The 12,099-nt window shown below is 53.6% G+C and overlaps 1 protein-coding gene across 1 annotated transcript in view; it reads right to left on the bottom strand.

Annotated features, from left to right (window-relative positions):
• Window positions 1-12,099, bottom strand: part of OTOF (otoferlin) — a 112,723-nt gene that overhangs the window by 25,157 nt on the left and 75,467 nt on the right. Inside the window, exons 20-29 of the mRNA XM_065630391.1 lie at window positions 11,609-11,832; window positions 10,398-10,506; window positions 9,738-9,921; window positions 6,968-7,088; window positions 5,627-5,727; window positions 4,603-4,693; window positions 3,285-3,401; window positions 1,967-2,119; window positions 1,251-1,440; window positions 46-170 (exon numbers count right to left, since the gene is read on the bottom strand). Of these exons, the coding sequence (XP_065486463.1) occupies window positions 46-170; window positions 1,251-1,440; window positions 1,967-2,119; window positions 3,285-3,401; window positions 4,603-4,693; window positions 5,627-5,727; window positions 6,968-7,088; window positions 9,738-9,921; window positions 10,398-10,506; window positions 11,609-11,832 (1,415 nt within the window). The remainder of the gene's footprint in view (window positions 1-45; window positions 171-1,250; window positions 1,441-1,966; window positions 2,120-3,284; window positions 3,402-4,602; window positions 4,694-5,626; window positions 5,728-6,967; window positions 7,089-9,737; window positions 9,922-10,397; window positions 10,507-11,608; window positions 11,833-12,099) is intronic.

Genomic DNA, 12,099 nt, shown 5'->3' with positions numbered 1-12,099 from the left:
TGCAATGCCAGGGCCCAGCCCTCCAGGTGAGGAGACGGTGTTTACCTCGGTGCATTGGCTCTGGGAGATGAAGAAGACCCGTGCAAAGGGGTCTGAAAGGCCACTGCTGTCGGCTGCAAAGAGACTCCTGGCTTGGTACATGTGGGCTCGTAGCTGGAAAACCTGCTTCTCTGCAGGAGAGAGGGGAGGTGAGACAGGTTGATATGAGGTCCCAGGGGCACATTTTTGCTCAGGGACAGCATTGCTGCAGGACACAGACTCAAAACATGAGTACTGAATGGATACGGACTTCCTCGGTGTCCTGCTGTGCAGAATCACAGAATGTCAGGGATTGGAAGGGACCTCAAAAGCTCATCCAGTGCAATCCCCCCACCGGAGCAGGAACACCCGGGTGAGGTTACACAGGAAGGTGTCCAGGCGGGTTGGAATGTCTGCAGAGAAGGAGACTCCACAACCTCCCTGGGCAGCCTGGGCCAGGCTCTGGCACCCTCACCATGAAGAAGTTTCTTCTCATATTTAAGTGGGACCTCCTGTGTTCCAGTTTGTACCCATTGCCCCTTGTCCCATCACTGGTTGTCACCAAGAAGAGCCTGGCTCCATCCTCCTGACACTTACAATGACAGCTATGAACAGGGTACGGGAGCGGGTTCACCATTCCCACACCCCAGCACCCCATGGGAGCAGTGGGAGACCTCAGACTGGGAGAACTGGAATGATTTAGGGCAACAAGGCTGAGGGGTCTGGAGCACAAGTGTGATGGGAGCGGCTGAGGGAGCTGGGGGTTCAGCTGGAGAACAGGAGCTGAGGGGAGACCTTCTGATCTCTGACCTGCCTGAAAGGAGCTTGGAGCCAGGGGGGGTCGGGCTCTGCTCCCCAGGAACAAGCGCCAGGAGCAGAGGAAACGGCCTCAGGTTGCGCCAGGGGAGGTTGAGGTTGGATGTGGGGAACAATTTCTTCCCCAAAGGGCTGTGGGGCATTGGAACAGGCTGCCCAGGGCAGTGCTGGAGTCACCATCCCTGGAGGGGTTGGACAGATGGACATGAGGTTCTCAGGGACATGGGGCAGTGCCAGGGCTGGGTTTATGGTTGGACTTCATGACCTTAAGGGTCTCTTCCAAACAAAATTATTCTATGATTCTGCAATTTTGCCCTTAGCTGCTGGAAGCCCTTGGTCCACGTGGTGTCAGGCCAGGCTCCCCCTGCCCTGTCCATGTCCCGTCCCCAGACCCGCAGCAGGCGGGACGTTCTTACTGGTGTAAAGGAGGCTGATGGGTGGGAAGGACGGCAGGTTTTGGCCTCTGGCGGTCTTCTTCTCCTCAAAGCCACAGGGCAGGCCGCTCAGGAAGTCTTTGCGCTGTTTGTTGAGGCCCAACCACAAGTACATCTCCATCTTGGCCTGAACCGTCCAGCCAGCAGGTCCAAAGCCCCTCTTCCCAGGTAGCTGGGGACAAAGTGACAGAAGAGTTTACATGGACATAGGGCTTTAGAGATGGACAGACCACCTCTTTCAGCATTCAACTCCTCCTGGTGCACCCCTTGTGCCACTGCCCCTTAAAACCAGGGACCCAGCCCTCATTGTTCGGGATGGTGACATTGCTCTGGCTCATATATTATCATCCCACCATGATGGCTTGCTCTTTTCTAAGCCAGCATTCTCTTTCGTGGCCAGTTGGATCAAACATCTCCTTCATGGCCAGCTGGATCAAATATCTCTTCCATGGCCAGCTGGATCAAACATCTCTCTTCTTCCAGACACTTCTCACTTACCAGACTGGGTAAGATCAGTGGTTCACACTTCCTAGCAGCAGAATTCCACCCCTATCAGTAGAGCATGTTTTGCCTGATATTCAAGCCCCAGCAAAACTGGATACCCAGCTCTCCCATCTCCATCTCCCACCCTCCCAGCCTGCCTTTCCTCCACCTCCCTCCTCTTGGCTGCCGGTCCCCCAGAGAAGACAGACCAGCACCTTGAGGAAGATGGTCTTCACTTTGGCGCAGTCTTTGCCCATCTCCTCATCCACAATGGAGTAGAGGATGTCCTTGGATGGGACACGGGCATAGGCGATGCGCTTGTTGTTGCTCATCATCCAGATGAAGACGTCGGGAATGGTGTGCTGGGGCTGTGGACACCACCAGAGCCCTGTCAGTGCCTCAGCTCCTTCCGACCACTGAGGCACCAGCGGGGCTGGAGACCTGAAGGCAAATCCAAGAGATGCCACAGGAGATGGATGTACCTGTTGCCACGTCGGGGCCACTGAAATGGTTTTGAGCCTCCCACTGCGGAAGACTTTGTGCCTAAGAAAAGCTGCTCAGAGCTAAACTCAGCAGGGTGATGCCTAGCAGGAAAGAAACTGGGATTTACATTGGTTCTAGTTTAGAAAAATAATAATTTTGGATTAGAAGACTAAAGATTTTCCCTTTCATTCAGTGGCCACAGGGAGTATAGGGCAGGGCCTACACCTTCATTCCTTACTACGGAAGATGCTCCCTGTCCGGACAGGTCCCATCACACCTTATAGTCTGGTTTATGTTCTGCTGTGGTGATTAAAGCCAAGGAAAGCGTTGCTGTAACGAGGGATGTGCAGTCGAGGCTGGAGCCTGCGCGGGCAGTGAGAACAGGAGGGGCAACTACAGCTCCCACAGGACTAGTAGCCCCCAATGGCTGAGCCAATCCTCAAAGGTAAAAATATCAGAGTAATGGTGGAATTTTCTGAAGGAAGGAAAAAATAGTTTGCAGAAAACAGCATCCCTTTGGAAGTGCTGTGAGCAACTCTAATATATTGGACTATTATCTCTTAGCCGTGAGCTGGAGTGAAGCAAGAACACAGTGTGTTGATAGAAATGAGATGATTTGAGTTCTGCAAGAGGACAGGGCTTTATCCCACAGCCCTCTGAAAAGTCGCTTTAACAGTTGCCATCCCAGGATAAGGAAGGGCTCCCTGCTGCCGAATTTAACACTGTGTGGACACGTGCCGCCTTCCGATGACCGATGCCCCGGGGAACCGTGTGGCCTTGCCATGGCTGAGGCTGCCGGAGATGCCCCTGGCTCAGCCGCAGCAGGACCCAGCTCTGTCAGCTCTTAAATTTGTTTTAGTGCTGACTCGTTCCAGCCCAGCCGTGCACGGGTAAGGCTGGGGGGCACAGGGCAGTGTGCAGGGTTGGATGGCTCCCTGCACACCAGGGACACCCACTTAGAGGGTTTGCAGAGAAGTCTCCATCCATCCCAGGCTGATGTCGCCATGCTCTGACCCCAGTAACACCCGCTCTCCATGCAGAGGGACTCACCTCATCCGCCAGGAACCGGAGTTTCTGCAGGAAGTTTTGCACCAGCTTCAGCTTGTCTTTCACCGTGTTTTTCTTCACCTGTGACCGCAGGGTCGTGGCTTGCTGGCCCATGTTCTCCTGTGGTTAAAGGGGAGCCCAAGACACCACGTTAGCAAGAGCAGAAAGGAACACGGAGAAGGGAGCAGCACCAGGGAGGTCCTCGGCATTTGGGAAGGGGTGGTGAGGAGGCAGATGCCTTAATCCCACCGTGTGCATCCTGGTGATGGTACTTCTGACACCGTTCATCAACCTTGGCAGGACGCAGGGAAAGCCCTGACAGGGCAGAGACGCCTGTCCCAGCAGAAGTTACGCAGGACAGAAAGGTGCCATGGAATCATAGAATCATTTTGGTTGGAAAAGACCCTCAAGCTCATCGAGTCCAACTGTTCCCCCACCCCTGGCACTGACTCACGTCCCTGAGAACCTCATCTCCGTCTCTTCAAGCCCTCCAGGGACGGTGACTCCACCACTGCCCTGGGCAGCCCGTTCCAATGCCCAACAGCCCTTTCCGGGAAGGAATTGTTCCTAATATCCAATCTAAACCTCAGTGTCAGCTGTGCTTAGGGCATTTTGGGGTGGCTTCAAGGCTGCTGTTAAGAACAGCCTCTCCCTTTCTGCTGACCCTGCTGTAATTCGGCACCCAACGGTTCAGAAAAGGGGACGTGGAGGCTTTCACATGTTAAATTCGTTGCTCTCTAGTATGCAGCTGCTGCTGAAGCCAGTGTCCTTGGCTGTGCCAGCTGGATAAGCCACCTGCTTTTTGTACATCTCTAATTCCTTTGCAAAGAGCTGGGCCATCAGTCCCAAACATCTGGGCTCTAGCTACCCCTGTGTTCTGCAGGGTTCCCCCAAATTGCTCCTTCCCAGTTCCATCAGCTGTTTGACAGCAACATTCCCCTGCACTCCTGGATTTCTTCACAAGGCAAAGCAGAGTGTGGTGATGGGGAAGCAGCGCCGTGGACCCAAGTGCCGTCTGGAACCTGTGCAAGACTTCTTCATGAAAGGGCTGAGGTTCTCAGGGACATGGGGTAGTGGTGGACTTGGCAGTATGAGGTCAATGGTTGAACTCAATGATCTTTAGCGTCTTTTCCAACCAAAATGATTCTATGATTCTAAGACCCAAGTGCTCTTGGGCTCCTCATTTCAGAAATAGACCCCAAACCTTCAGTCCACAGAGACTGGAAGTCACTTCGCTCAAGGGCCAAAGTTCCCCATTGCAGTGACAAGGTCCAGCCCCTGTCCATGAATCCTCCTCCCTGCCTGGCCAGATCCCACTCACCAGCTCCCGCATGCAGGATTTGAGCCTCTCCCGGTCCAGCCTGGTGCGGGACGAGTGGTGCTGGTCCTTGTCAGCCAACGTCACGAAGCGCCTGGTGGGAAAGGTCAGCAGCATGAATCCCATGGTGGCCCGTGGGCTCTCCCTGAGGAGCCACTGCCATCTGCATCTCTGCCATCAGGAGGGAATGTCCCTGTTCCCTCCAGTCTGCAACGCAATCATGCCCAAGTTTGCACCTGCAGCTGAGTGTCATGTGTGGGGAGTAGGTGCTGATCAGGTACCGCCCTGTGGAGGCCATAAGATCAAGATTTTCACCGCTGGGTTGGGATCTTTGGGGTGCAGATGTGAGCACCACTGCTCCCATGCTCTGAACCAGAAAGCAGCTGATATGACATCCAGCTCTGGGGTCCTCAGCACAGGACACACATGGAGCTGCTGGAGAGCGGCCAGAGGAGCCCCAGAAATGACCCGAGGCTGGAACAGCTCTGCTGGGAGGACAGGCTGAGAGAGCTGGGGGGTTCAGCTGGAGAAGAGAAGCTCCGGGGAGACCTTAGTGCGGCCTTTCCGGACTTAAAAGGGCCTGAGAAGATGGGGACAGACTTTTGAGCAGGGCCTGTTGCGACAGGACAAGGGGTGATGGTTTTAAACTCAAGGAGGGAGATTCAGGCCAGACATGAGGAAGAAATTGTTTGTGCTGAGGGTGGTGAGAGCCTGGCCCAGGTTGGCCAGAGAGGTGGTGGATGAACCATCCCTGGAGACATCCCAGGCCAGGCTGGACGGGGCTCTGAGCAACCTGAGCTGGTGCAGATGTCCCTGCCCATGGCAGGGGGGGCACTGGGGGAGCTGGGAAGGTCCCTCCCACCCAAACCATCCTGTGATTCTGTGATTCTATGTTGTGCCAATGTGGTGAAATGTTTTCCCACCATCCAGAGGATACGGGAAGGTGACCTTAAGCTCACAACCTTGCCCATAGCTCCGCGGGGTGCAGGGCTCTGCAATGTGCCACATTTGCCCATCTGTTACTTACAAGCACCCACTGCTCAGCTCCTCCAGGACCCCTCGGAGCCGGCGCTCAGGATGCGGTTTCTCTGTCTTGATCATTTCATGCACATCATTGAGACCTTCCTCCTGCAACAGCAATGGAGGGGGTGCTGGGACAGAACCCTGCAGTGAGGCAAGGTCCCCCTGAGGTCCAGCCCTGCAGAGAGCGGCCCTGTGGGGGCTGCCAGTGGGAAACATCTGCTGCTTCTCCAGACCTGTTGGCCTCAGGGCCCAGGTCTGGCACACAGGACAAGGTGGCCACCAGCATCCTGGCTGGTACCAGCACTGGTGTGGCCAGCAGGCCCGGGGCAGTGACCGTCCTGTGCTGGGAATGGGGAGGCCAAACCTCCAATCCTGGGGGCAGTTCTGGGCCCCTCACGCCAAGAAAGGCCTTGAGGTGCTGGAGCGAGTTGAGAGAAGGGAACGGAGCTGGTGAGGGGCTGGAGCGCAAGGGTGATGGGAGCGGCTGAGGGAGCTGGGGGTTCAGCTGGAGAACAGGAGCTGAGGGGAGACCTTCTGATCTCTGACCTGCCTGAAAGGAGCTTGGAGCCAGGGGGGGTCGGGCTCTGCTCCCCAGGAACAAGCGCCAGGACCAGAGGAAACGGCCTCAAGTTGCGCCAGGGGAGGTTGAGGTTGGATCTGGGAACAATTTCTTCCCCAAAGGGCTGTGGGGCATTGGAACAGGCTGCCCAGGGCAGTGCTGGAGTCACCATCCCTGGAGGGGTTGGACAGACGGACATGAGGTTCTCAGGGACATGGGGCAGTGCAGGGGGTGGGTAACGGTTGGACTCAATGATCTTGAGGGTCTTTTCCAACCAAAATGATTCCATGTTTCTCTATTTGGCCGCGGGGAGCCGGCTCTGGGTGATGGAAAAGTCTCCACCACTCCCCATGACACTTGCTGACCAATGTCCACACTGCCTTGGCTGGACTTGCCAGGCTCTCCCTTTGCTCCTGCTGTGACCCCACCAACAAGGAGCTGTCACAAAAGCTCCTTGGGAATGAGGGAATGAGACTATCAAGGAGACTCTGCCACACAAGTGGTTCAGTCCCAGGAGTCCAGGGGGACAAAGCCTCCCTGCTCCTGCTCCCTGTGGTGGGGACGCCTGGGTCCGACCCCCAGAAAACTCAATGAGCTCTTAGGATTTGGACATTCAAATTGTGGAGCATTTAGCACTAGGAAACTTCCCCCTTTCTGGCACAAGTTTGCTAGTGGGTCCTTGCACCATTTGTCCCCGTTTTGTGACAAGCTGCAGAGATGCACAAGGACTCTGGATGTGCCTCATGCCAGGCCCATGCCCCTACCCATCTCCCAGCACGTACTGACCAGCTTGTCCGCAATCTTGTCCATGATGTTGGCGTTATACAATCTGCGGCGCTGGTCCTGCCACCAGCTCTTGATATAGATACAGGGCTTCTTCTCAAAGTACGGCAGGTGGAAGTAGTTCCTGCAAGAGGAGGCAGAAGAGACGCTCTGTGGTGGTAACGCTCATGTCCCACACAGCGTTCCCCACAGGGGAATAGAGGAGGTCAGGCATGAGAGAAAGGGGGCTGATGTGAATTGCACCCTGAAGAACAGAGGCTCCAGCTCTCCTAGCACCCTTCCCAAGCCAGACCCAGGGTGGATGTGTGCAGTGCCCAGGGATTGCAAATTTACCATCTCAGACCTGGTGGCGTGGGGATGAATTAGGGAACATCTCATGATCTCATCCATAGCCCAGCAGAGAGCAAACATCTCCAGCGCGAGCAGGGGCACGAGGGAAACCAAAGCCTTAACACCCTTTTCTGAAGGCTGGTGGGCATCTCCTGTGTCCCCTGGCAGAGCTCTCTGCCCTTTGCAGAGGTGACAGGTTTTCATGTGCTGGTGGGACGGAGGGGTAACAGTCATGGGACAGTTAAAGGGAGGATGAGGCTGAAGAACAGGTTCATGCTGCTTGGAACAGGCTGCCCAGGGCAGTGGTGGCGTCACCATCCCTGGAGCGGTTGGACAGACGGACATGAGGTTCTCAGGGACATGGGGTAGTGCCAGGTGTGGGTTAATGGTTGGACTCCATGATCTTGAGGGGCTTTGCCAACCAAAACGATGCTCCAATTCTATCCTAAGATTCCAAAGCACTGGCCATGAGCTGGGATCCACCCGCTGCAGATCCTGCTGCACCTGGGATCACCCTTAATTAAAACCAGCTTCAGCTCATCCTTCTGAAGCCACGGGGACACTTCCAGCCAGGAGATGTCAGCAGAACCCCACGCTGAGCGTGAGGCTCCAGGCACCCAGGGGCTGGAGATGTCTGGGTGAACAGCAGGAGAGTCAGAAAACACATCGGAGCTTCTCATCTCCGCTGACATTCAACTTGAGAAGGAGCTGCTGAACAAGGGAGGGAACCCCAGGCAGATACTTTTATCTGGAGCATGACCACCCTCAATTCATTTCCCAGTTGAATTAAGTCAGCCAGTTAACTCTACTAACATCTATCTACTCATATAACGCTTAAAATCCACTTGAAGTGTATCTCATCAGGTTAAATCCAATTAGCTTTCTTTAGTACTAGTCCTTCGTATTCAAATCCCAGCTGTGGTGGCAGCCCAGACATCCCAAGACAGGTTGAGCTGATCTCGTTCAGTTTAGGGCTTTCTGATCCAGCTGCTTGGGGTGCAAAGCACCCACCAGAACAGCGAGCAGCTGTCTGGGCCCTGCCTGTATTTTAGGGTGACGGCTCCCTGTGCATCACAAAGCAATTTGTAAAGCGGATTAAAAAAATTTTATCAGAATTTTACAGCTGGAGAAACTGAGGCAGAGAAAACAGAAGCAATTTGTCCACTGATCACCGGCTGCGCACCAATAGATCCAGTGTAAAACCAGTTTCCCCAATCCTGGCTCTGTTAAACACTGGTCTGGCTGCTGGTGACTGTAAGCAACGGGGATGGACAGACTGACCAAAAGAGAGACACTGCAACTTAGGGAGCCTGAAAGGCCTTAAGTCTTCTACCCCAGTCTCCTGCCTAACACTTTCTCAAGAACTTTTTCCAGCAGTTTTTTGCATCCTTTCTTCTCTGTGTGTCTGTGACCTTGTCTAGATTTAAGATCCAAAATGATGAAGAAATTGCACCTCGTCTCAGCACAAATTACCTTCACCGCTGAAAGCTCTGTTTTATCTCTAGATGGACTTTGCCTGTCTCCACATGGTGCCCATGAGATCTTTATATGTCGAGCAGCTGGAGAGAGCACAGAGGCAAAGCCCAGACCTCACCTTCCCGACAGTGAAGTGGCCTCAAGTTGCACCAGGGGAGGTTTAGATTGGGTTTTGGGAACGATTCCTTCCCAGAAAGGGCTGTGGGGCTTTGGAACAGGCTGCCCAGGGCAGTGCTGGAGTCACCATCCCTGGAGGGCTTGAACAGATGGAGATGAGGTTCTCAGGGACATGGGGCAGTGCCAGGGGTGGGGGAGCGGTTGGACTCGATGATCTTGAGTGTGTCTTCCACCCAAAGTGATTCTATGTGCAGGACTGGGTTGTGCCACAAAGGCTGGCAGCGATCCTAAGGACCTGTTTGTAGACTGATTTCCTAAATGTATGAAACTTGTATGTACAGGAGTGAATCTGGTTTTTTTTCTCAGTGCCCAACAACGATTTTTTTAATCCACTGGTTAACTTCATCCCTATTTGCCATAGGGGAAGAACACTAAAGGAATCAGATAGCCTTGAGTTTTGGGTGCACATCTGTCCGGGTGGATGAAGGATGATGTCCTTCGTAGGGTAGCCCAGGAGATGAATTCAGCCCTCGTTGGACATCACAGAACCCACAGGAGCGCTCAGAACTGTGGGAAACAGGGTGCGGGTTCAGGTGGCAGACTGTAGGATCTAAGGCGAGGTATCTGCACATGGTGTCTAATCCCCCTTTACAGGGCACGGAGATCTGGTCCCCACTGCTGCTCCCATGCCTGGTTTGGCCAAATGACTCCAGGCCCCGTGACGGCTCTGACTTCACCTCTGGCTTCACCTCAGCTTGGACACCCAGTGCATGTGAGAACCAGACCATGTCTGAATCAAGAGCCACATCTCTGCCCAATGACAATTCAGTGGCCAGAGGGACACACTTACCTGTCTGTGACCAGGGGCTTCACGGGTTGAGATGAGGAAATGGAGACCAGTTCTCCATCCTCATCACCTTCATCCTCACTTGAGTTCTGGAGCAGCTCAGACTCCTCCTCATCCCCATCCCCTCCCTCTTTCTTCCTCCGCAGGACAGGTTTGGTCATGCCATCGATCTGGTTCCCATAGTTACCTCAAGAAAAAAAAAAAAAGGAATAAAGTCACAGGGTTATAACTCCAATTGGGCTCAACCTCCTGGCTTTAATTCAGGCTAGGGAGAAGTTTTCTCTGTAGGAACCATGGGGGATAGTTGAGTTCAACTCTCTGCAACCATGCCCAGGAACCATAAATTAGTGATGGGTGTTTGTCCTCTGCTCATGTCCCCTCTTGAGCTAGTAGGAACACACCCCCATCCTTTGGTGCTCAGCCTCAGGAGGCACAAAGCCAGGGTGGAGAAGCGACCAGGTCCACCAACCAGAGCATGAACACAACAGATGATTTAGGGCCTCACAAAGCTTGTGCCAGTCAAGTAGCCATCACCTTCTCCCTCAGCTGAGAGCCCCGCATGTGTGAGCATGGAAAATGGGGAATAAACCCAGCTCTTGGCCTCATACTCTGAATCCCCTGCCAAACATGCTTCCAAACCACCCTCCCTGAAACACAACCAACCTATCGTGACCTCAAAGTTGATGGGTTTGTCACCAATCTTCCTGTCGATCATGGTAGCTTCCAGGAAGGCTCCAAAGAGAAAGAACTCTTCCATCTTCCCGGTGCAGTTCTGTGGGAGAAATCCCAGGGAGCAGGTTGAGGTTGACTAGAGGGACAGGTACATCACCTGGCACCTCTGAGCACCCTCCTGGGCTTTCTGAAGGTAAGATGTCACTGCTCAAGCTTTCAGGAGGCCCATGAGGGTTTTCTCTCCCTGAGCCATCTCTGGGTTCATTGCAGAGAAAGTTTAATTAAATATTTTAGCCTAACTTTTAAATGTGTTGAGCTCAGTCATCCCTTGCACGCGAGGGACTGTCCAAGGGACATTCAGGAATACGAGCCTGAGTTCATTCGTCAATTGAACTAATCAAACCACACCAAACCGTCTGCCTGGATGCTCTCGGGATGGCTTTATTTCTGGGTTACTTCTGCCCAGGGAAGTGGTAGAGTCACCATCCCTGGAGACATATAGATGAGGCTCTTAGGGACATGGTTTAATGCTAGAATTAGATTATGGTTGGACTTGATGATCTTAATGGTCTTTTCCAACCAAAATGATTGTATGAATTAAGGTCACTTTACTTCTGAAGGAGAGATTTCACACCAAGGGTCCACTGCCATCAGATTTCTCCATTTCAGCCTCACACCCATGGCTCATATGGACTGACTTGTGTGGGCAGCCCCAGGTGGGACAAGCCTGGGCGGGCCTGTTGATGGGGAGCACTGGCAACAGCCTTGTGGGCTCTGCACATCAGGACTAAAGCTGTGGGGCTGCTTCTGCCAGGACACAGCGTTCAGCTCCTCTGGCCACTTCCACCCTGCCAGGATTGGTTGGGAAATGGATTAGATTCTTAGCTTCTGTTTGAAACCCATCTTCAGGATAGGAGACAGCTGGCATTAGGAGATGGCTCTCTTCATCCTTTGTAACTCCCAACAGGAGAAACATCTCAACGTTCAGGGTCCTCCCTCACTTGGATATTCCTTCCTAAGAGAGGTGAGCATTTGAACAATCATAAAATCTGAAATCCTTGCAAAATTTGCTTTCACTGTGCTGAGGAATCCCAAGCGCTTAGGACAACACTAAATGAAATCCTCAGTTTGTGAGAACAAAGATAATTAACCAAGAGGCTCGAGAACCAAGACTGAAAGCTGTAGGGTCAGGGGTGACTTACATCAGCAACGGACACGGCCTGCTCGACTTGCACCTCGGTGGAGCTGTTGATCTCCGGGTTGGTGGTGTCCAGGATCTCCACAGCAAGACTCATCAGAAGCCGGGCCCGGAAGGAGACGCCTTCACCCAGCCCTTCGTTCAGCTCTTGGTGCTCGTCCATCAGGGTGTAGTTCCGAGTGGAGCCGTACATGTTCACCCACGCGGGGCCGAAGGTGGGCAGGAAACCTGCAGGAGATCGGATGTGCACGTAGGGAAGGGGCTGTGCAAGGAGGAGGGCACGTCTTTGCCCCAGGGTACAAACTTGCTCGTGGGTTGGCATCACTTTCCTGGAATGTGTAGGGTGATGGAGGTATGAATACACACACATGTGCATGAAAATGTGTGTGCAACCATACACAGAGACTGTTTCACAGTGATGGGGACGTGCAGTCCACCAGCCCAAAGCTGGAGGTGAGTCTCCCATTGGATGAGTCTCCCAATGTGAGAGTCAAA

The sequence above is a fragment of the Caloenas nicobarica genome, chromosome 3, assembly GCF_036013445.1.
Source record: "Caloenas nicobarica isolate bCalNic1 chromosome 3, bCalNic1.hap1, whole genome shotgun sequence".
NCBI classification, from domain to species: Eukaryota; Metazoa; Chordata; class Aves; order Columbiformes; family Columbidae; genus Caloenas; species Caloenas nicobarica.
The sequence above is the reverse complement of the archived record's forward strand: the minus strand, read 5'-3'. Positions and strand labels throughout refer to the sequence as shown.